This window comes from Heptranchias perlo, chromosome 23, assembly GCF_035084215.1.
Source record: "Heptranchias perlo isolate sHepPer1 chromosome 23, sHepPer1.hap1, whole genome shotgun sequence".
Lineage (NCBI taxonomy): Eukaryota > Metazoa > Chordata > Chondrichthyes > Hexanchiformes > Hexanchidae > Heptranchias > Heptranchias perlo.
In genome coordinates this window covers 41,670,474-41,694,817 of record NC_090347.1, presented here as the reverse complement: position 1 = coordinate 41,694,817, position 24,344 = coordinate 41,670,474, and the positions used below count along the sequence as shown (strand labels likewise).

At 46.4% G+C, this 24,344-nt stretch overlaps 1 protein-coding gene across 1 annotated transcript in view; it reads left to right on the top strand.

Annotated features, from left to right (window-relative positions):
* pik3cg (phosphatidylinositol-4,5-bisphosphate 3-kinase, catalytic subunit gamma) overlaps nt 1–15,473 on the top strand; it is a 44,081-nt gene extending 28,608 nt beyond the window's left edge. Inside the window, exons 8-11 of the mRNA XM_068004372.1 lie at nt 347–477; nt 1,794–1,905; nt 6,742–6,899; nt 11,444–15,473. Coding sequence (XP_067860473.1) covers nt 347–477; nt 1,794–1,905; nt 6,742–6,899; nt 11,444–11,725 — 683 coding nt within the window. The 3' untranslated portion in view covers nt 11,726–15,473. The remainder of the gene's footprint in view (nt 1–346; nt 478–1,793; nt 1,906–6,741; nt 6,900–11,443) is intronic.
* Nucleotides 15,474–24,344: the final 8,871 nt, after the last annotated feature.

Here is a 24,344-nt window from a genome sequence, read left to right as displayed (position 1 = left end):
AATACCCTTCAAGAATGCTCTCCTTTCATCTCTGTCATCTGGGTTTAAATCTAGATGATGGAGAGGTGATGAATGCCTCTTCTGATGGCTGCAGTTTGGGTTTCCTAAATAAAGACAAGGTGAACATTTTAACACCAACTCCGTAATAGACCCGAGTCAACAGCATAGTTGATAATTTGGTCCCATTCCCAAAACATCCTAAGGAAATGGATCCCATGATTGACACAATGAGTGTCTGGCGCACCAGTGAAATGGTGACCTGCTTTACAGACTTCAGTTCTGAATAAAAATGTCATGTAATTCTGTCCACGGTTTCAGACTCAAAAGTTTTATTGTGCTTCAACAGGAATGATTCAGATTGTAAAAGATGCTACGACCATAGCCAAGATCCAGCAAAGCACAGTCGGTAACACTGGGGCATTCAAGGATGAAGTGCTGAATCATTGGTTGAAAGACAAGTGTCCGATTGAGGATAAGGTAAATGGACCAGCGAAAGGGTACTGGAGAGGACTGGTTGTACTAGTCAGACTCAGGGGTACAGGGGCACCACATAGGTACTGGGCTGACTCACAGGTGCAGGGATAACTCAGGAGGTACCACACTAGCTCACAGGTACTGGACCAGGTCACGGGTACGAGACCAGCTCACAGGTACTGGTCCAGCTCATGGGTACTGGTCCAGCTCACGGACACTGGACCAGCTCACGGGTACTGGTCCAGCTCACGGGTACTGGTCCAGCTCACGGACACTGGACCAGCTCACGGACACTGGACCAGCTCACGGGTACTGGTCCAGCTCACGGGTACTGGCCCAGCTCACGGACACTGGACCAGCTCACGGACACTGGACCAGCTCACGGACACTGGACCAGCTCACGGGTACTGGTCCAGCTCACGGGTACTGGTCCAGCTCACGGGTACTGGTCCAGCTCACGGGTACTGGTCCAGCTCACGGACACTGGACCAGCTCACGGACACTGGACCAGCTGATGAATACTGTGCCGACTCACAAGTACAGGAATAATACAGGAGGTACTGGGGAAGCTCACCGGTACTGGACTAGTTCATGAGTACTGGACCAGCATCAGGTACTGGACTAGTTCATGAGTACTGGACCAGCATCAGGTACTGGACTAGTTCATGAGTACTGGACCAGCATCAGGTACTGGGCCAATATCATGGAATGCAACTCGATGCTGAAATTGACATCCCATGAAAGCAAAGTCATTGTAACAATTACCGTCAGCTGGAATAAACGTGCAGTGTGACAGGATATAGTCTGTCTGATGGGTACAGGTACAAAGATGCACTCTGCCTGACTGTTGCTGATATAATGTACACTGTGCCAGACAGGTGCACATAGAATCACTGAATCAGCACAGAAGAAGGCCATTCGGCCCATCGTACCTGTGCCGGCTCTTTGAAAGAGCTATCCAATTATGCCCACTCCCCCTGCTCTTTCCCCATAACCCTGCAGATTTTTCCTTTTTGAGTATATATCCAATTCCCTTTTGAAAGTTATCATTGAATCTGCTTCCACCGCCCTTTCAAGGATGTATTTTTTTCATATGTGGTAGCTGCATTCCCTGACCGGTACAACATATAACTATTGAAACATTATTATTTAGAACAATACCAGCATATTCTCTGGCACTGGTTTTTGACTGAATTGTGTCGGCTCTTTGTTCCTTGCTCGATGTGACTGCGCTGGATTCCCTCTGATGTTATTGAGTTTAATTTTTGAAACGCCTCCTCAACTATGTAAATTGAAAGAATTCTTCATTGACTTTGCAGTTCCAGTCAGCTGTGGAAAGATTTGTTTATTCGTGTGCTGGGTATTGTGTTGCCACCTACATCCTGGGTATAGGAGACAGGCACAATGACAACATCATGATCACAGAGTCGGGTGAGTGTGCAGTGTCTAATTAGGTGACTGAAATATATGCTTCTCTGATGGCTTGGTGGTACTGAGCCACACAGACCTGGAAAGTCTAGATTCCATTTTTGGTCTGTACTGAGATGTTCACGTAGCAGTGGAAGGAAAGGGGTTCATAGAATCACACAGCACAGAAGGAGGCCATTCCGACCATCGTGCCTGTGCCAGCTCTTTGAAAGAGCTATCCAATTAGTCTCACTCCCCTGCCCTTTCCCCATAGCCCTGAAAATTTTTCCTTTCCAAGTATTTATCCAATTCCCTTTTGAAAGTTATTATTGAATCTGCTTCCACCACCTTTTCAGACAGTGCATTCCAGATCATAACAACTCGCTGCGGAATTTTTTTTCGCTCATCCCCCTTCTGGTTCTTTTGCCAATTATCTTAAATCTGTGTCCTCTGGTCACCATCCCTCCTGCCAGTGGAAACTATTTCTCCCTATCTACTCTATCAAAACCCTTCATAATTTTAAAAGCCTCTATTAAATCTCCCCTTAACCTTCTCTGTTACAACTAGTTTCAGTGGGGGCTAAATTGGGCTGCGTAGCACCCGTTGTGTAGGCACTATATGGAATCCTAAGGATCGAAAATGGCGTCCGAGGTGCACCTCTAGCGTGATGTGCGCAGGGCGCCATATTGGTAAAGGCATTTGCGCACACGCACTTAACGAACGCCGGCAACATGAAAAGTAGGGAGATTATGCGTTAAGGGACAGATGCGATTTTGGAACTCCACGTTCCAGCCAACGCACTGTCTTAACCTCGCACAGCTGAACAGGTCTCAAACAGCATGGAGGACCCCCCCACCAGCGCTATTTAAAGGGATCGTGCTGGAGTTACAGGTTTATTGCTTCTGGCTGCATTTTTTCCCTGTTTTTGGAGGTCTTCTATATTTGAATAACAGGACGAGGGGACAAAACCTAAAAATTAGAGCCAGGACTTTCAGGTGCGAAGCTAGAAAACACTTCTACACGCAAAGGTTTGGAACTCTCTTCCGCAAATGGCAGTTGATGCTAGCTCAATTGTTAATTTTAAATCTGAGATTGATAGATTTTTGTTAACCAAAGGTATGAAGGGATGTGGGGCTAAGGCGAGTATATAAAATCATAGAATCATAGAAAGGTTACAGCACGGAAGGAGGCCATTGGGCCCATTGAGTCCGTACCGGCTCTACGCACAAGCAATCCAGCTAGTCCCACTCCCCCGCCCTATCCCCGTAGCCCTGCAGATTTTTTCATTTGAAGTACTTATCCAGTTCCCTTTTGAAGGCCATGATTGAATCTGCCTCCACCACCCCCTCAGGCAGTGCATTCCAGATCATAACCACTCGCTGTATAAAAAAGTTTTTCCTCATATTATCTTTCGTTCTTTTGCCAATCACCTTAAATCTATGCCCTCTGGTTCTTGACTCTTCCGCCAATGGGAACAGTTTCTCCCTATCTACTCTGTCTGGATCCTTCATGATTTTGAATACCTCTATCAAATCTCCTCTCAACCTTCTCTGTTCCAAGGAGAACAATCCCAGCTTCTCCAACCTATCCACATTATTTAAGTCCCTCATCCCTGAAATCATTCTTGTAAATCTCCTCTGCACTATCTCTAAGGCCTTCTCATCCTTCCTAAAGTGCGGTGCCCAGAATTGGACACAATACTCCAGTTGTGGCCGAACTAGTGTTTTATAAAGGTTCAACATGACTGCTTTGCTTTTGTACTCTATGCCTCTATTTATAAAGCCCAGGACCCCGTATGCGTTTTTAAACCGCTTTCTCAACCTGCTCTGCCACCTTCAATGATTTGTGCATAAATACCCCCAAATCCCTCTGTTCCTCTACCCCTTTTAGAATTGTGCTCTCTAGTTTATATTGCCTAACTTATATGGAATTAGGTCACAGATCAGCCATAATCTCATTGAATGGCGGGATAGGCTCGAGGGGTTAAATGGCCTACTCTTGTACCTATGTTCCTATATTCCTATAATAAAGTTTCAATACTCTATAGGGAGTGGGCTGGCTAGCTGACAGGCAACAGCAAGGGCACTGGTGGAGTGGCAGGGGTGGGACAGGAATGCTGTCATCCTGAGAGAGGACAGCAGGTTCATGTTCCATGGAGCCACTGCCACTCGCTGCATCCTGTTATGCACCACCTTCTCCTGCAAGAAAGCGGGAAATTTGTCGGTGAGTGTTCTGCAGGTGATGTGGCTGCAGGGTGATATGGTTGTCGTGGTTGAATAGCTGCCAGTGTGTGTGACCTGTGAGTTGTGGCTGTGTGGCTTGCAACAGTGGTATTGTGTAACGGTGAGATGAAGCATCTGATTGGAAGAGTTGAGTACTGATTGAAAGAGTTTGTTGGTACGTGGGCGATGGGGGGTGTAGTGTGTGGAGCAGTGGATGCGGGTAGTGGTGCAGTTGGTAGGAGATGCCTCATGCACCTTGACCACTCGTGTCAAATCATTGCACTTTTTCCTGCACTGCATCCATGTTCATGGTGCTATGCTCCTAGCATTGACTTTGTCCCCTACTGCCTCCCACTGCCTTTTGAGCATATATCTGGAGGGCCTCTTGTTCCCTATCGATATAGCATGCCCCTCCTTCTGTCCCCGTCTTGCACCAAGAACTGTAGTGCATCATCAGAGAACCTTGGTGCATGCTCTCCCGCAGGCCCGGTATAAACTCAGATCGGCAGATTGGCACAAATGTTATATGCTGCCTGCATCTCAATGACAGGGCTCAGGTTAATCACACACCGTGATCCCCGCGCCCATTTTCGGGGGTTAACCAATTTAACCCCCAGTATCTCCTGGGCTACTAAGAGAAGAGAAAGAAAAATCCGGCCAAGGTTCTTACTCTTGATCCCTATCCAGTGGAAGTTTCTGTACGTGGATGTCTGGTGAGGATGGGATCAGTGTTGATTGATGCACCTCATAGTGGAATAATGTGTCCCTTCACTACCCATGCTCACATGTTAGTAACACATTGCTGCAATGGGCCTGTTGATTACATTTCTATTAATTATTAGGTAAAAACAAAAAGAAACTATCTTGAAAGCTGTAAATTGACTTAGTCAAGTAACATTAGTAACAGTCATGAGGAGAACATCCATTTCAGCGAGTTACAGCAGGGCTGCTGCTGCCTACGAAACCATAACTATCCCCAGAATGCCTTAAGGAGGGGAGAGCTAAGTGGAGGGCGAGAAGAGTCGGTGATATGACAGCACTACTACACGAGCTAAATAGTGAGCATGAAAAAACATGACGTATACAAGTATATAAGCAGCGACAGAGGATTGGTGTGTAAGCAACGACACAAGATAAGTGTGTAAGCAACGACATGAGATAAGTGTGTAAGCAACGACATGAGATAAGTGTGTCAGCAGTGACATGGATAGGCTTTAGGTATAAGGGAACAAAACTCTAACACGCTGGCAATAGTGTCTCTTAGACACAACTGAGAATGGGTGGCCTTTAAATGTACGCTGGAACTGTAATCTCATGTTTCCCTTTATTTTTGTGTTATTGCCTCCCCTTATCAATTGCTGACCAAAAAGATTGACACCCAGGCCTACGTCAGTGCTGTTGCTGAGCCAGCCGCTGGGAGCAGTACAGAGGCGTTGCAAGGGGGTCAGCCTTGTACCATTATACCTCCATTCCTCTGCCATAACTGGTTCATCTCCACTCAGCTCCTCTCCCTTAATGGACCAGCACAGAGGGGAGCTCGTTGCTTGGCGAGTCACGGCCACAAATTATTTGCTCGCTCGCATATCAAATCCACGCACAGAGTAAATGAAGCACGACGGTGGTAGGGGTGCATCACAATTTGAGGGACACACATGATAACTACATGGTTTCAGGGATGAGATAATCTCACCACTGTGATTACACATCTGTTAAATATTAAGTAAAAACAAGTGGAAACTATTTTTAAAGCTTTAAATTAAATCAGTTCTAGTAACATTGGCCTTCACGGTTGCCATGGTGATTAAACTTTAGCTTCTCTTCTGTTGGTCTTTCCTAGTTCTTGTGATGTCATGGCACAGACAGATGTTGGTAGTTGAGTGTTGTATGGATGCAGCGTATAACTTGCACTGTACGTTCACATTCATATATATTAATGTAAAATCTAGAGCATAGGAACAGAAAAAATGGAACTGCAAAATGACATAAAGCCAAACTACCCCATAGATCAACCCCATCTACCCACCACATTGCTCAATCTCTTCTCTCCAGAAATACATTTGATTGTCTCTTGACCTTCTTTAACACTGTCCAGTTCAATGTCCTTCCCAAGTCTTATTAACCTTTGGGTTAAACAGCTCCCCCTGACCTCTCTTATAACTTACCTCCAGTGTTACTTAGTCATAGGTGTAAGTTAAACATTTTATGGGCCAGGTTTTGTTTTCATTGAATCATAGAATCTTACAGCGCAGAAGGAGGCCATTCAGTTCATCGTGCCTGTGCTGGCTCTTTGAAAGAGCTATCCAATTAGTCCCACTCCCCTGCTCTTTCCCCATAGCCCTGCAAAAAATTTCCCTTTCACGTATACATCTAATTCCCTTTTGAAAGTTACTATTGAATCTGCTTCCACTACCACAGGCAGTGCATTCCAGATCATAACAACTCGTTGCATTAAAAAAAATTCTCCTCATCTCCCCTCTGGTTCTTTTGTTAATTATCTTAAACTTGTGTCCTTTGGTTATTGACCCTCCCGCCAGTCAGTTTTCTCTGAGACTTATTAACAACCATGGGAAGATCATGAAATGAACCCTCACGGTGGTACAAATAAAAAACTGACAAATTTCTGGTTTATTCCATTCAGGAAATCTTTTCCATATCGATTTTGGTCACATCCTTGGGAACTATAAAAGCTTCCTGGGAATCAGTAAGGAGAGGGTCCCCTTTGTTCTGACTCCCGACTTTCTCTTTGTGATGGGCACATCTGGCAAGAAAACGAGCCGACACTTCCAGAAGTTTCAGGTGAGTGAAACCAATGTTGCCATCACCAGACACACTGCACAGTGACTGCCAGGTATACCTGCTGCCTGTATCCTACCTCACACCCAGTCCCGTTCACCCATCACCCCGTGCTCGCTGACCTACATTGGCTCCCGGTCCGGCAACGCCTTGAATTTAAAATTCTCGTCCTTGTGTTCAAATCCCTCCCTGGCCTCGCGCCTCTCTATCTCTGTAACCTCCTCCAGCCCTACGAGCGAGAACTCTGCATTCCTCCAATTCTGGCCTCTGGAGCATCCCCGATTTCTATCGCCCCACCATTGGCGGCCGTGCCTTCAGCTGCCTAAGCCCTAAGCTCTGGAATTCCCTCTCTAAACCTCTCCGCTTCTCTTTCCTCCTTTAAGATGCTCCTTAAAAACTACCTCTTTGACCAAGCTTTTGGTCACCTGTCCTAAATTTTGTCTGATAATCGCTCCTGTAAAGTGCCTTGGGACATTTTACTACGTTAAGGGCGTGCTGTAAATGCAAGATGTTGTTACTGCGGTTGTACACTGCAACTCCAGGTGAGGAGGACGAGGACTTCTGCAATCTATTGGACAGGAAGGTACAGATATATTATTGGTGTACTCAGCTAACACAGGTCCTTTCCAAGGTTTGTAACCATTCCATCTCAAAATAACACTGCAACAGAATCTATGAATGAGTTTTAAAACCAATTCAATGTGTGATTTTGAGAACAATCTGTGAGGTTTTCTAATACACAAGGCTGTTTGAAACGAATGCCAAAAAAACCCCACTTTCCAGACCTCTGTCATTGTCTCTGTTGCTGGGCAAGCTGCTGCTCACAGTGCAGGATCTCAATCCTGTTCTATTTTGTTTTGTTGTACTGCTTTGCCTCTATTCAATGGGTTGACACAGACTGGGAGGTAACTGTGTGGGGAGTCAAGGGGTGAACCCAAAGTCCATTACCTGTCACCTCGACACAAAGTAAATGGGGCATAAAATTTCAGGCCCAACATGTCAAATCCTACTGATTGATCTTTGAGATCTAAGAAAAAGAACTGAAGGTCTGGATTCAGGCCCAGGACTACAGCCCGTGCTATTTGTGTATTGGGGCCGAGGCCTGCTATTTGTGTATTGGGGCCAAGGCCTGCTATTTGTGTATTGGGGCCGAGGCCTGCTATTTGTGTATTGGGGCCCAGGCCTGCTATTTGTGTATTGGGGCCCAGGCCTGCTATTTGTGTATTGGGGCCGAGGCCTGCTATTTGTGTATTGGGGCCGAGGCCTGCTATTTGTGTATTGGGGCCGAGGCCTGCTATTTGTGTATTGGGGCCGAGGCCTGCTATTTGTGTATTGGGGCCCAGGCCTGCTATTTGTGTATTGGGGCCCAGGCCTGCTATTTGTGTATTAGGGCCCAGGCCTGCGATTTGTGTATTGGGGCCGAGGCCTGCTATTTGTGTATTGGGGCCCAGGCCTGCTATTTGTGTATTGGGGCCCAGGCCTGCTATTTGTGTATTGGGGCCCAGGCCTGCTATTTGTGTATTGGGGCTGAGGCCTGCTATTTGTGTATTGGGGCCCAGGCCTGCTATTTGTGTATTGGGGCCGAGGCCTGCTATTTGTGTATTGGGGCCCAGGCCTGCTATTTGTGTATTGGGGCCGAGGCCTGCTATTTGTGTATTGGGGCCGAGGCCTGCTATTTGTGTATTGGGGCCCAGGCCTGCTATTTGTGTATTGGGGCACAGGCCTGCTATTTGTGTATTGGGGCCGAGGCCTGCTATTTGTGTATTGGGGCCCAGGCCTGCTATTTGTGTATTGGGGCCCAGGCCTGCTATTTGTGTATTGGGGCCGAGGCCTGCTATTTGTGTATTGGGGCCCAGGCCTGCTATTTGTGTATTGGGACCCAGGCCTGCTATTTGTGTATTGGGGCCCAGGCCTGCTATTTGTGTATTGGGACCCGGGCCTGCTATTTGTGTATTGGGGCCCAGGCCTGCTATTTGTGTATTGGGGCCCAGGCCTGCTATTTGTGTATTGGGGCCCAGGCCTGCTATTTGTGTATTGGGACCCGGGCCTGCTATTTGCGTATCGGGACCTAGAGCTGCTATTTGTGTATTGGGGCCCAGGCCTGCTATTTGTGTATTGGGACCCGGGCCTGCTATTTGCGTATCGGGACCTAGAGCTGCTATTTGTGTATTGGGGCCCAGGCCTGCTATTTGTGTATTGGGGCCCAGGCCTGCTATTTGTGTATTGGGGCCCAGGCCTGCTATTTGTGTATTGGGGCCCAGGCCTGCTATTTGTGTATTGGGGCCGAGGCCTGCTATTTGTGTATTGGGGCCGAGGCCTGCTATTTGTGTATTGGGGCCGAGGCCTGCTATTTGTGTATTGGGGCCCAGGCCTGCTATTTGTGTATTGGGACCCGGGCCTGCTATTTGCGTATCGGGACCTAGAGCTGCTATTTGTGTATTGGGGCCCAGGCCTGCTATTTGTGTATTGGGACCCGGGCCTGCTATTTGCGTATCGGGACCTAGAGCTGCTATTTGTGTATTGGGGCCCAGGCCTGCTATTTGTGTATTGGGGCCCAGGCCTGCTATTTGTGTATTGGGGCCCAGGCCTGCTATTTGTGTATTGGGGCCCAGGCCTGCTATTTGTGTATTGGGGCCGAGGCCTGCTATTTGTGTATTGGGGCCCAGGCCTGCTATTTGTGTATTGGGACCCAGGCCTGCCATTTGTGTATTGGGGCCCAGTCCTGTTTTTTGTGTATTGGGGCCGAGGCCTGCTATTTGTGTATTGGGGCCCAGGCCTGCTATTTGTGTATTAGGGCCGAGGCCTGCGATTTGTGTATTGGGGCCGAGGCCTGCTATTTGTGTATTGGGGCCCAGGCCTGTTATTTGTGTATTGGGGCCGAGGCCTGCTATTTGTGTATTGGGGCCGAGGCCTGCTATTTGTGTATTGGGGCCCAGGCCTGCTATTTGTGTATTGGGGCCCAGGCCTGCTATTTGTGTATTGGGGCCGAGGCCTGCTATTTGTGTATTGGGGCCGAGGCCTGCTATTTGTGTATTGGGGCCGAGGCCTGCTATTTGTGTATTGGGGCCCAGGCCTGCTATTTGTGTATGGGGCCCAGGCCTGCTATTTGTGTATTGGGGCTGAGGCCTGCTATTTGTGTATTGGGGCCCAGGCCTGCTATTTGTGTATTGGGGCCCAGGCCTGCTATTTGTGTATTGGGGCCCAGGCCTGCTATTTGTGTATTGGGGCTGAGGCCTGCTATTTGTGTATTGGGGCCCAGGCCTGCTATTTGTGTATTGGGGCCCAGGCCTGCTATTTGTGTATTGGGGCCGAGGCCTGCTATTTGTGTATTGGGGCCGAGGCCTGCTATTTGTGTATTGGGGCCGAGGCCTGCTATTTGTGTATTGGGACCCGGGCCTGCTATTTGTGTATTGGGGCCGAGGCCTGCTATTTGTGTATTGGGGCCGAGGCCTGCTATTTGTGTATTGGGGCTGAGGCCTGCTATTTGTGTATTGGGGCCCAGGCCTGCTATTTGTGTATTGGGGCCCAGGCCTGCTATTTGTGTATTGGGGCTGAGGCCTGCTATTTGTGTATTGGGGCTGAGGCCTGCTATTTGTGTATTGGGGCCCAGGCCTGCTATTTGTGTATTGGGGCCGAGGCCTGCTATTTGTGTATTGGGGCCGAGGCCTGCTATTTGTGTATTGGGGCCCAGGCCTGCTATTTGTGTATTGGGGCCCAGGCCTGCTATTTGTGTATTGGGGCCGAGGCCTGCTATTTGTGTATTGGGGCCGAGGCCTGCTATTTGTGTATTGGGGCCGAGGCCTGCTATTTGTGTATTGGGGCCCAGGCCTGCTATTTGTGTATTGGGGCCGAGGCCTGCTATTTGTGTATTGGGGCCGAGGCCTGCTATTTGTGTATTGGGGCCGAGGCCTGCTATTTGTGTATTGGGGCCGAGGCCTGCTATTTGTGTATTGGGGCCCAGGCCTGCTATTTGTGTATTGGGGCCGAGGCCTGCTATTTGTGTATTGGGGCCCAGGCCTGCTATTTGTGTATTGGGGCCCAGGCCTGCCTTTTCTGAATTGGGGCCGAGGCCTGCTATTTGTGTATTGGGGCCCAGGCCTGCTATTTGTGTATTGGGGCCCAGGCCTGCTATTTGTGTATTGGGGCCGAGGCCTGCTATTTGTGTATTAGGGCCGAGGCCTGCTATTTGTGTATTGGGGCCCAGGCCTGCTATTTGTGTATTAGGGCCGAGGCCTGCTATTTGTGTATTGGGGCCGAGGCCTGCTATTTGTGTATTAGGGCCCAGGCCTGCTATTTGTGTATTAGGGCCCAGGCCTGCTATTTGTGTATTGGGGCCCAGGCCTGCTATTTGTGTATTAGGGCCTAGGCCTGCTATTTGTGTATTGGGGCCCAGGCCTGCTATTTGTGTATTGGGGCCGAGGCCTGCTATTTGTGTATTGGGGCCCAGGCCTGCCATTTGTGCTGCCTTTGACCAAGTGCATTTTCTGTTTAATATGGTTTTAGTGAAAGAGAGACGACTAGATTTCATATTTCAATTCTTCCAACAGGATATCTGTGCCAAGGCCTACCTTGCACTCCGTCACCACACCAACCTGCTGATTATACTCTTCTCCATGATGGTGATGACAGGGATGCCGCAACTAACCAGCAAAGAAGATATTGAATATATTCGAGAGACATTGACTGTGGGCAAGAATGAAGAAGAGGCCAAGAAGCACTTCCTGGACCAGATCGAGATTTGCCGGGACAAGGGATGGACCGTCCAGTTCAACTGGTTTCTCCACCTTGTGCTTGGGATCAAACAGGGGGTTGAGAAACACTCTGCATAGCTCATCAATCTGGGAAGAGAGAGGAAACACGCCGCATTGCTCATCAAACTGGGAAAACGGAGGGAGAAGGACACATTCAGCATATTTCCTCAAACTCAGAGGAGTGCAGACCTCTCTCAGGCATCCAACCTAATCCCAGTGTAGTTTGTTCATTCTGGTTAGACCAGAACCTAGCTTTTCAGTGTGGAGGCTCAACTATACTTGAAATACTTTAACATATGAAAAAAACCAGCAGTTGCACTGACCCATGTTTATAGATAAAAGATGCCCGCTCTCCGAAAGGTTTTGAATCGATCTCCACCCTCTTTAATAGGCAAACATGGACTCGCCCTTCACCCACTCGTTGGACCCTGGAGTGATTTTGACAGAAGCATTAGTGGAATTTTGCTGAGTGCAGAAGATAGATTGACTGGTTAGGAGGTGGGGAACAGAGAGTAGGAATAATGGGTATGTACTCAAATTGGTAGGATGTGATTAGTGGTGTCCCCCAGGGATCTGTACTGGGGCCTCAGCTTTTCACTGTATTTATAAGTGACTTAGATGAAGGAATAGAGAGCCGTATATCCAAGTTTGCTGACGACATTAAGTTAGGTGGCACAGTAAATAGTAATAGATGGGAGCAGAAAGTTGCAAAGGGACATTGATAGATTAAGTGAGTGGGCAAAACTGTGGCAGATGGAGTTCAATGTGGGGAAGTGTGAGGTCATCCACTTTGGACCTAAGAAAGACAAATCAGAGTATTTTCTAAACTGTGGATGAGCAGAGAAATTTAGGGATCCATGCACAGAAATCATTAAAAGCTAATGGACAGGTACAAAAAATAATTTAAAAGGCTAATGGAATGTTGGCCTTTATCTCAAGAGGCCTGGAATACAAAGGGGTTGAAGTTAAGCTACAGTTGTATAAAGCTCTAGTTAGAACCCATCTCTAGTACTGTGTTCAGTTCTGGGCACCGCACCTCAGGAAGGAGATATTGGCCTTGGAGGGGGTGCAGCGCAGATTCACCAGAATGATACTGGGGCTAAAAGGGTTACTTTATGAGGCCAGGTTGCATAGACAGGCCTGTATTCCTTTGAGTGTAGAAGATTAAGGGGTGATCTAATTGAGATGATTAATTAAGATGATGAAAGGATTTGATAGGATAGAGAGAAACTCTGCTGGGAGAATCCAGAACAAGGGGGCATAACCTTAAAATTAGAGCTTGGCCGTTCAGGGGTGATGTCAGGAAACACTTCTTCACACACTGGACAGTGCAAATCTGGAACCCTCGCCCCCAAACGGCTGTTGAGACTTCTCCCGCTTCACCGGCGTAATTCTGGTGGCGGTTCATGTGTAAACGGTATTTCCAAAATTACGGAGAAGGGGGAGAAACCCCAAGAAAACTCCTGCTGATTATTTCGATTACCTGCTTATGAATTTACTTTTCACTAATTTAAACTGGCCTGACTTAGCTTGACTAATAATCATGGGTTTCCTTTATCTATCCCATTTAATATGTTATCGTCTTCGATGGGGGCCCTCGTTAACAAGCTTCCCTCCAGACTGAAGCATTTAACCTTCTTTAATCTTTCTTCATAACTCATTCCCTTTATACAGGCGATCATTTGTAAAATTGTTTATAGGAATATGAACAATAATAATTTAAAAGAGAGAAAAGGTACTACAGGTATGTGATTGGATAGACTTACTAAAAATTATGAAGAGAAAGGACAGATCTCTGTTTTCAGTTAGGGTTGCCAACACTCCAGGATTGGCCTGGAGTCTCCAGGAATTGAAAATTGGACACTGCTACGAGCAACACCCGGGAGAAAAATCATAGGGGCATTAAAAAAACATTGTGTGTTTTTTTTTTCAATTTTCTTTTAACACTTTTGTTTATCAGTTCTAAAATTATTGGAGAGGGGGGGGGATAAAGCTGTTTGACTGTCGGTCAAGAATCATCCAATCGGGTAATGAAGAGTCTATTCACTTCCCGATTGGTGTGGGAAGGTGGTGCAGTGTGAGGATGGACATGGCGGGCGACCAATGGCGGGCGACCAATGGCGGGAGACCAATGGCGGGCGACCAATGGCGGGCGACCAATGGCGGGCGACCAATGGCGGGAGCGTGGGGGCGGGAGGTCATGTGATGAAACCTCCAGGAATGCATCCAATCAGAGAAGGCGACCCTAGTTTCCAGCGGCTGTGCGGTGTGGAACGAGGGGTCATAATTAAAGACTTAGGAGAGAGAGCTGGAGAATTTTTTTTTTTAAACACAGGCTAGTGAGGCTATGGAATTAATGATTGAAGCAGAGACTATGTTGACATTTAAGAGTAGGTTGGATAAGTGTATGAAGGAAAAGGGGATAAAGGGATATGGGAACGGGGCAGGCACATGGGATTAGGACTACTGCTCATGTGGAGGATAATCACTGACACCGACTGGTTGGGCTGAACGGCCTGTTTCTGTGTTGGAATTTCAATGCAATTCTATGTATGTATGAATGCTGTGTAAGTATAGCTGCCCAGCTCCATCCTTCAGCACTGGGGATTTTACCTTGCCTGCTGATTTTATATGTTTGCATAAAAATACAGCGAGGAACAAGGCTGTCCGGATGACCCCAGAGCAAGGTCACAAGTCTGTTTTTATAAGGAAGACTCCAATCTCCAAATAAATGAAAAGACAAGTTTTGTTCAGCACCAAAACAGAAAATGCACTTTGCGTTGAGGGCCCGAAACGAATGGTACAGGGAAGAGTTTGATCGCACCCTTGCCACTGCAGGTCATACACCTCTTAACCTCTGGTTGAAGTCATCTACCAGTACTTGTGTTGTCAGCAGAGCATAAATGGTCACAGCAACATGGTGGAGGTTCGCATGCAGTGAGCAACAATAGATTTTAAAGATTGCTGTAACATCTTCGAGGGGCAGACTTAAAGCTGTTACGGAGCTCTGCTAGTTGCCGAGGGTTGCCAACCCTCCAGGATTGCCCTGGTGTCTCCAGGAATTAAACACTGTTCTTGTGAACACTGCTACGAGCAAACCGGGAGGAAAAAAATCATAGGGTCGTTAAAAAAAAAAATTATGTGTTTCTTTTCATTTTCTTTGAACACTTTTGTTTATTATATTGGAAATGGGAAAAAAGGCTGTTTGACCGGGCGGGGCTATTGGAGGTGGGAGGTCTTGTGATGAAACCTCCAGGAATGTGTGCAACTAGAGTTGGTGATGCTGCAGTTGCCCAACAGATAAACGCATTGCTTGGCCTGGTTCTGAGCCATGCAGATTGAGAAGGCCCCAGGCTCGATCGCCAGTCAGTGCTGACCTCAGGCAGTAGGGAGCTACAGTTGCATTTAGGACCATTGGGCTTTGGAAGGGAACGGCAGGCTGATTTTCCAATGCCGACTGGTGAGCTCAGCAGTGCTGCCCTCCATGGGCGAATAGCTCGCTGACACCTACTGTGCAGGAGGAGAGCTTCTGGTGCCTGTGGGACTGTACTCCAGCAAGAGTCAGCCATCATATGCTCCATTCCAAAGGAACTTTAAATCTTAAGTGCAGTGATCATTTCCTTGAACAATTTTGGACCCTATGTTTTTAGGACCACATAACTGGTTTAATTCTATCACAACGTCTCACTCAAACTGTAAGAGGGAAATTCAGTTATTTCTAGCAAGTCTTTTTAAGAAATGAAATACAAATGTTGATTTTGTTTGTATAATTATGCAAATGCCTGTGTAAGCTACAACATGTTTGAATCTAAAATAAAAGTAGCTTTACTTGAAAAAAGTTGCAAAACATAACATTGGATTTTTTTTGCGCCAATACAAGAAGCAGTGTAAATAATTGAATCTATTAAATTGAACGGCTGTGTGCGGTCTCCTGGTGCCATATCTCACTTTCTTGTGAGGCCGCATTGAAAATACCGAAGGCTGAATTTTATTAATATCCGCTTGTGCAACAGATCCTCACATGCCAGGAACACATAACAGGAAATCACAGACTCCCAATGATTTTCTGCCCCTTCTCCCCACTCGCCAATTCCTGATGTGCACTCCTGGTTTTGTGGATAAGATGTTAAACCGAGGCCCTATTTGCCCTCTCAGGTGGACGTAAAAGATCCCACGGCACTATTTCGAAGATGAGCAGGGGAGTTCTCCCGGGTATCCTGGCCAATATTTATCCCTCAGCCAACACCTGAAACAGATTATCTGGTCATTTGTCTCATTGCTGTTTGTGGGACCTTGCTGTGCGCAAATTGGCTGTTGTGTTTCCTACATTACAACAGTGACTACATTTCAAAAGTATTTCATTGGCTGTAAAATGGGGGGGGGGGGGGGGGGAGGGCACTGGGGGGCAGAACCCAGATCCCCTGGGTTCCGCCCCAAATAACTTACCCTACAAATTCCAATGGGGTGGGAGGGAACATAGAATATAGGAACAGGAATAGGCCATTTAGCCCCTCGAGTCTGTTCTGCGTAAGAGAGTTCCAAACTTCTACCACCCTTTGCGTGTAGAAGTGTTTCCTGACTTCACTCCTGAAAGTCCTGGCTCTAATTTTTAGGCTATGTCCCCTAGTCCTAGATTCCTCAACCAGCAGATATAATTTCTCTCTATCTACCCTATCAGATCACCTTAATATCTTGAAAACTTCGATCAAATCACCCCTTAATCTTCTAAATTCCGGGGAATACAACCCTAGTTTGTGTAATCTCACCTCGTAATATAGCCCTCGGAGTCCAGGTATCATTCTAGTAAATCTACCCTGCACTCCCTCCAAGGCCAATATATCCTTTCTAAGGTGCAGTGTCCTGAACTGAACACAGTTCTCCAGATGTGGTCTAACCAGGGCTTTGTATAGCTGTAGTATAACTTCTACCCCCTTGTATTCTAGTCCACTAGATATAAAGGCCAGCATTCCAAAAGCCTTTTTGATTATTTTCTGTACCTGTCCATGACATTTTAATGATCTATGTACAGACGGTGTGCGGACAACACAGTGTGAACGGAGAGTTTGGTAAGTGTGGGAGTTCGGTGACGTGGGGGAAGGAGGTGCTGCTTTGCGTTGCTTTTCCTAACTTTTTCCCCAGAGCGGCGGTGGACCTGAGAGTAGAAGACTGAGATTGGGGAATAAAAGCAGCAAGCAGACCTGCAAAAAGAGACAACTACTGTGCGACGTCACAGGTGAGGCAGGAGAGTCCGAGAGGTGAGCACAGTATAAAAGGAGAGACCTAGAGCAGGAGGAGAGTCTGAGAGTCTAAGGCAAGTCATGGCAGCACAGCTCGCACCCGTGATATGCTCCTCCTGCACTATGTGGGAAGTCATGGACACTACCAGTGTCCCTGGCGACCATGTGTGCAGGAAGTGTGTCCAGCTGCAGTTACTGGCTAACCATCTTTCGGAGCTGGAGCTGCGGGTGGATTCACTGTGGAGCATCCGCGATGCTGAGACTATCGTGGATAGCACGTTCAGTGAGGTGGTCACACCGCAGGTAAAGATTACGCAGGCAGAAAGGAAATGGGTGACCGCCAGGCAGAGTAAAAGGACTAGGCAGGTAGAGCAGGAGTCCTCTGGGGCCATCTCCCTCTCAAACAGATATTCTGCTTTAGATACTGTTGGGGGAGATGGTTTATTGGGGAAAGCAGCAAGAGCCAAGTATGGGGCACCACGGGTGACTCTGCTGCACAGGAGGGGAGGAAGAAGAGTGGCAGGGCTATAGTGATAGGGGATTCAATTGTAAGGGGAACAGGTAGGCGTTTCTGCAGCCGCAAACGTGACTCCAGGATGGTATGTTGCCTCCCTGGTGCTAGGGTCAAGGATGTCACAGAGCGGCTGCAGGGCATTCTGGAGGGGGAGGGTGAACAGCCAGTAGTCGTGGTCCATATTGGTACCAACGACATAGGTAAAAAAAAAGGGATGAGGTCCTGCAAGGTGAATTTAAGGAGTTAGGAGATAAATTAAAAAGCAGGACTTCAAAGGTAGTGATCTCAGGATTACTACCAGTGCCACGTGCTAGTGAGTATAGGAACAGGAGAATAGACAGGATGAATGCGTGGCTGCAGGGATGGTGTAGGAGGGAGGGATTTAGATTCCTGGGACTGGTTCTGGGGAAGGTGGGACCTGTACAAGCGTGACAGGTTACACCCGAGCAGGACCGGGACCAATGTCCTCGCGGGGGTGTTTGCTAGTGCTGTTGGGGAAGGTTTAAACTAGAGTGGCAGGGGGATGGGAACCTGAGCAGGGAGTCAGAAGAGAATAAAGTTGAGAGCAGCAAGAGAGGGGAAGACCCAGGTGAAATCTACAATACAAATAGTACAAACAGTTGTTCAAGAACAAGTGAAAGGGAAAAGCGTAGAGCAGCGGAAAGAAAGTGTACTTTAGGCACGACAGATAAAATAAAAACTAGAAGGCGTAAGGCGATTAACCCAGCATCAAAGCTGTGGCAGGGGACCTGAGCAGGGAGACAGAGGAAAGCGTGTCAGGAAGGGACAGGAGGTATGGAGTAAAAGGTAAAGTGTTAAAAAAGGAAAAAGCAGGAACTAAGTGTCACAACACATATTTGAAAGTTCTTTATCTGAATGCACGTAGCATTCGTAACAAAATGGACGAGTTAACGGCACAAATAACGACGTATGGGTATGATCTTGTGGCCATTACAGAAACATGGCTGCAGGGTGACAATGACTGGGAATTAAATATGCCAGGGTATTTAACAATCAGGAAGGACAGGCAGGAAGGAAGGGGAGGTGGGGTGGCTATGTTAATAAAGGAAGGAATCACTGTAATACAGAGAAATGATATTGGGACAAAGGATCAGGATAATGAAACAGTTTGGGTAGAGTTAAGGAATAATAAGGGGAAAAAAACACTCATGGGCGTAGTATATAGGCCTCCTAATAGTTGCAACTCTGCTGGAAGAAGTGTTAATCAGGAAATAGTCGGGGCATGTAATAAGGGAACAGCTATAATTATGGGGGATTTTAACTATCATATTAACTGGACAAATCAAATTGGGCAGGGCAGCCTAGAGGAAGAGTTTATTGAGTGTATTAGGGATGGATTTCTTGAGCAGTATGTAACTGATCCTACAAGGGGGCAAGCAACCTTGGACCTGGTCCTGTGTAATGAGCCAGGATTAATTAATAATGTCCTAGTTAAGGATCCCCTTGGAATGAGTGACCATAACATGGTTACATTCCATATCCAATTACAGGGTGAGAAGGTTGGTTCTCAAACAAGCATACTGAGCTTGAATAAAGGAGACTATGATGGTATGAGAGCGGAATTGATTAAAGTGGACTGGGAAAATAGATTAAAGGGTAAGACGGTACATGAGCAGTGGTGTTCATTCAAGGAGTTATTTTAAAACTTTCCAAAAAAATATATTCCACTGAGGAAAAAAGGGTGTAAAAGAAATGACAGCCATCTGTGGCTAAGTAAAGAAATTAAGGATAGTATCCGACTAAAAACAAGGACATATAAGGTAGCCAAACTTAGTGGGAGGATAGAAGATTGGGAAGTCTTCAAAAGACAGCAAAAAGTAACGAAAGGATTGATTAAGAAAGGGAAGATAGATTATGAAAATAAATTAGCAAAAAATATAAAAAGAGATAGCAAGAGTTTCTACAGTTATATAAAAAGAAAAAGGGTGGCTAAGGCAAACGTAGGTCCCTTAGAGGATGAGACCGGGAAATTAATAGTGGGAAACATGGAGATGGCAAAAATGCTGAACAAATATTTTGTTTCAGTCTTTACGATAGAGGACACTAAGAATATCCCAACACTGGACAAACAGGGGGCTCTGGGGGGGGAGGAGCTAAATACGATTAAAATCACTAAGGAATTGGTACTCAGTAAATTAATGGGGCTCAAGGCGGATAAATCCCCTGGACCCGATGGCTTACATCCGAGGGTCTTGAGGGAAGTGGCAGTAGGGATTGTGGATGCTTTGGTAATAATTTTCCAAAATTCTCTGGACTCGGCAAAGGTCCCGGCAGATTGGAAAACTGCTAATGTAACACCCTTATTTAAAAAGGGTAGTAGGCAGAAGGCTGGAAATTATAGACCAGTTAGCCTAACATCTGTGGTGGGTAAAATTTTGGAGTCTATTATTAAGGAGATAGTAGCGGAACATTTGGATAAACATAATTTAATAGGACAAAGTCAGCATTGCTTTACGAAGGTGAAGTCATGTCTGACAAATTTGCTTGAGTTCTTTGAGGACATAACGTACAGGGTGGATAAAGGGGAACCAGTGGACGTAGTGTATTTAGACTTCCAGAAGGCACTCGACAAGGTGCCACATAAAAGATTATTGCTCAAGATAAAGAATCACTGGATTGGGGGTAATATTCTGGCATGGGTGGAGGATTGGTTATCTAACAGGAAGCAGAGAGTTGGGATAAATGGTTCATTCTCGGACTGGCAACCTGTAGCCAGTGGTGTTCCGCAGGGGTCGGTGCTGGGTCCCCAACTCTTTACAATCTATATTAACGATTTGGAGGAGGGGACCGAGTGTAACATATCAAAGTTTGCAGATGATACAAAGATGGGAGGGAAAGTAGAGAGTGAGGAGGACATAAAAAACCTACAAGGGGATATAGACAGGCTGGGTGAGTGGGCGGAGATTTGGCAGATGCAATACAATATTGGAAAATGTGAGGTTATGCATTTTGGCAGGAAAAATCAGAGGGCAAGTTATTATCTTAATGGCAAGAAACTGGAAAGTACTGCAGTACAAAGGGATCTGGGGGTCCTAGTGCAAGAAAATCAAAAAGTTAGTATGCAGGTGCAGCAGATAATCAAGAAGGCCAACGGAATGTTGGCTTTTATTGCTCGGGGGATAGAATATAAAAACAGGGAGGTATTGCTGCAGTTATATAAGGTATTGGTGAGACCGCACCTGGAATACTGCATACAGTTTTGGTCTCCATACTTAAGAAAAGACATACTTGCTGTCGAGGCAGTACAAAGAAGGTTCACTCGGTTAATCCCGGGGATGAGGGGGTGGACATATGAGGAGAGGTTGAGTAGATTGGGACTCTACTCATTGGAGTTCAGAAGAATGAGAGGCGATCTTATTGAAACATATAAGATTGTGAAGGGGCTTGATTGGGTGGATGTGGTAAGGATGTTCCCAAGGATGGGTGAAACTAGAACTAGGGGGCATAATCTTAGAATAAGGGGCTGCTCTTTCAAAACTGAGATGAGGAGAAACTTCTTCACTCAGAGGGTGGTAGGTCTGTGGAATTTGCTGCCCCAGGAAGCTGTGGAAGCTACATCATTAAATAAATTTAAAACAGAAATAGACAGTTTCCTAGAAGTAAAGGGAATTAGGAGTTACGGGGAGCGGGCAGGAAATTGGACATGAATTTATATTTGAGGTTAGGATCAGATCAGCCATGATCTTATTGAATGGCGAAGCAGGCTCGAGGGGCCGATTGGCCTACTCCTGCTCCTATTTCTTATGTTCTTATGGGCTCCTAAGTCTCTTTGAACGTCTACAGTTTCGAGCTTTTCACCATTTAGAATGTACTCTGATCTATCCTTTTTAGATCCAAAGTGGGTGACCTCACACTTGCCTACATTGAAATCCATTTGCCACAGTTTTGCCCATTCACTTAATCTATTAATATCTGTGTAATTTTACGCTTCCATCTACACTGCTTACAATGTTGCCTATCTTTGGGTCATCGGCAAACTTGGATATGTGGCTCTCTATCCCGTCATCTAAGTCATTAATAAATACAGTGAGTAGTTGAAGCCACAACACAGATCCCTGTGGGACACCATTGGTCACATCCTGCCAATTTGACTATCTGCCCATTATCCCTACTCTCTGTCTCCCACTGCACAGCCAATGTCCAAATAAGGTCAATAATTTGCCCTCAATTCCATGAGCTTCAACTTTAGCTGACAGTCTCTTATGAGGGACTTTATCAAATGCCTTCTGGAAGTCCATATAAACAACATCCATAGACATTCCCCTGTCCACTACTTTAGTCACCTCTTCAAAAATTTCAATCAGGTTCATTAGCGTGACCTACCCTGGCTCTCTGTGATCAGCTGAAAATTTTCAAGGTGTTCAGTCAATCTATCTTTAATTATAAGACTCTAGTAATTTCCTGACAACAGATGTTAGACTAACTGGTCTATAATTCCCTGGAATCCCTCTCTCAGCTTTCTTAAACAGCGGAGTGACAGGTGCAATTTTCCAATCTAATGGAACAGTTCCTGAAACGAGAGAACTTTGGAAGATTATAGTTAAGAACATAACAACATCAGAAATAGGAGCAGGAGCAGGCCATACAGTCCCTCGAGTCTGCTCCGCCATTCAATAAGATCATGGCTGATCTTCTACCTCAACTCCACTTTCTCGCCCGATCCCCATATACCTTGATTCCCCTTGAGTCTAAAAATCTATCTATCTCAGCCTGGAATACACTCAACGGCTCAGCATCCACAGCCCACTGGGATAGAGAATTCCAAATATTCACAACCCTCTGAGTGAAGAAATTCCTCCTCATCTCAGTCCTAAATGGCCAACCCCTTGTCCTGAGACTATGACCCCTCGTTCTAGACTCTCCAGCCATGGGATACAGCCTCTCAGCATCTACCCTGTCATATCCCCTCAGAATCTTATATGTTTCAGTGAGATCACCTCTCATTCTTCTAAACTCCAGAGAGTATAGGCCAATTCTACTCAACCTCTCCTCACAGGACAAACCTCTCATCCCAGGAATCAATCTGATGAACCTTCGTTGCACCGCTTCTAAGGCAAATATATAAGGAGACCCAAACTGTACACAGTACTCCAGGTGAGGTCTCACCAAGGCCCTATACAATTGTAGTAAGACTTCCTTACTCCTGTACTCCAACTCCCTTGCAATAAAGGCCAACATGCCATTTGCCTTCCTAGTTAGGGCATCTGCAATGTTCTCACCTATTTCCTTTAAAACCTTGGGATGGAAACGTCTGGTCCTGGGGACTTGTCACTCTTTAGTGCCATTATTTTCTTCATTACTGTTAATTTGCTTACGTTAATTATGGTGAGTCCCCGTCTCTGATTCAAAATTAGTTTCCTTGGGGTGTCCGACAAGCTATCCTCTTCCTCTACCGTAAATACTGACCCAAAGTAATTATTTAACATGTCCGCCATTTCCTTATTTTCATTTACAATTTCACCATTATCAGTTTTTAAGGGGCCCACATTGCTCATGACCACCCTCTTTTTTCCTAATATAATTGTAAAAAATGTGTTGATTTTGATATTCCTTGCGAGTTTCTTTTCATACTCCCTTTTTGTGCAGGCACATCTTCTGTTCGTCTCACTTACCAGAAGCATTTTGTTGGGGTTTCAACAACAACAACATAGTAAAACATCCCGAGTCGCTTCAAAGGAGCGTAATCAGACACCGATCTGATACCGAACCACATAAGGAGACATTAGGTCAGGTGACCAAAAGCGTGGTCAAAGAGGTAGGTTTTAAGGAGCGTCTTAAAGGAGAGGTGAAGAGGTTTAGGGAGGGAATTCCAGAACTTAGGGCCTAGGCAGCTGAAGGCACGGCCGTCAATGGTGGAACGATTAAAATCGGGGATGCGCACAAGGCAAGAGAGCGCAGAGATCTCGGAGTGCTGTAGGGCTGGAGGAGGTCAGAGAGATAGGGAAGGGCAAGGCCATGGGGGGATTTGAAAACAAGGATGAGAATTTTAAAATCGAGGCATTGCCGGATCGGGTGCCAATGTGGGTCATCAGCACAGGGGAGACGGGTGAATGGGACTTGGTACGAGTTAGGATACAGGCAGCGGAGTTTTGGATGAGCTCATGTTTATGGAGGGTGCAAGGTGGGAGGCTGGGGAGCATTGGAATAGTCGAGTTTAGAGGTAACAAAGGCATAGATGAGGGTTTCAGGGGCTGTTTTCGGGATCCCCCCTCACTGTGCCTCTCTTCCATCCAGGAGTAGGCACGGGTTCCATGATGAAATTTTGTAAGGGATCCCAGAAGGATCGACTACCTTCTAATGACTGGGTAAATGTCCCCTGCGGAGAATTTAAAAACTAATCTTCTTACCAGCACCTTCTGCCTGATGGGGGTCTGGGTCTCCTGGGTGTTGTTTTGAGATTCAGGCTGCACAAGGCAAGAGAGCGCAGAGATCTCGGAGTGCTGTAGGGCTGCAGGAGGTCAGAGAGATAGGGAGGGGCAAGGCCATGGGGGGATTTGAAAACAAGGATGAGAATTCTCTGTTGCCCCTCTATATGTGGGTCTTCTGCCCTGTTTATTTAAACATATCCCATCCCCAAGATTTGAGAAGGAGTCTTGGTGAGGCCTCAGCAGCAGATGGATGGCTCACTCCGCTGCATCTCTGCCCCTCTTAAGGGTTAGCGGAATTTCTAGGCCTTTGGTTACAGGTAAAAAAACTATTTATCCCAACAAGCCATCTCCTCTCTTCATTGGATCTTAACCCAGCCTTCCTGCTGTTTAATCATATCCCCTCAATCCCCTCTTGCTCTTCAAAAGTTGTCTCTTGAACCCTGAACCCATTGATATGATGTATTTAAATGGCCTCACTGGTAACTTATTCCATACACCTCTCACCCTTATTGTGAAAGCTGTTTGGATTCCCTCATTACTCCACATTTTAAAGTTAT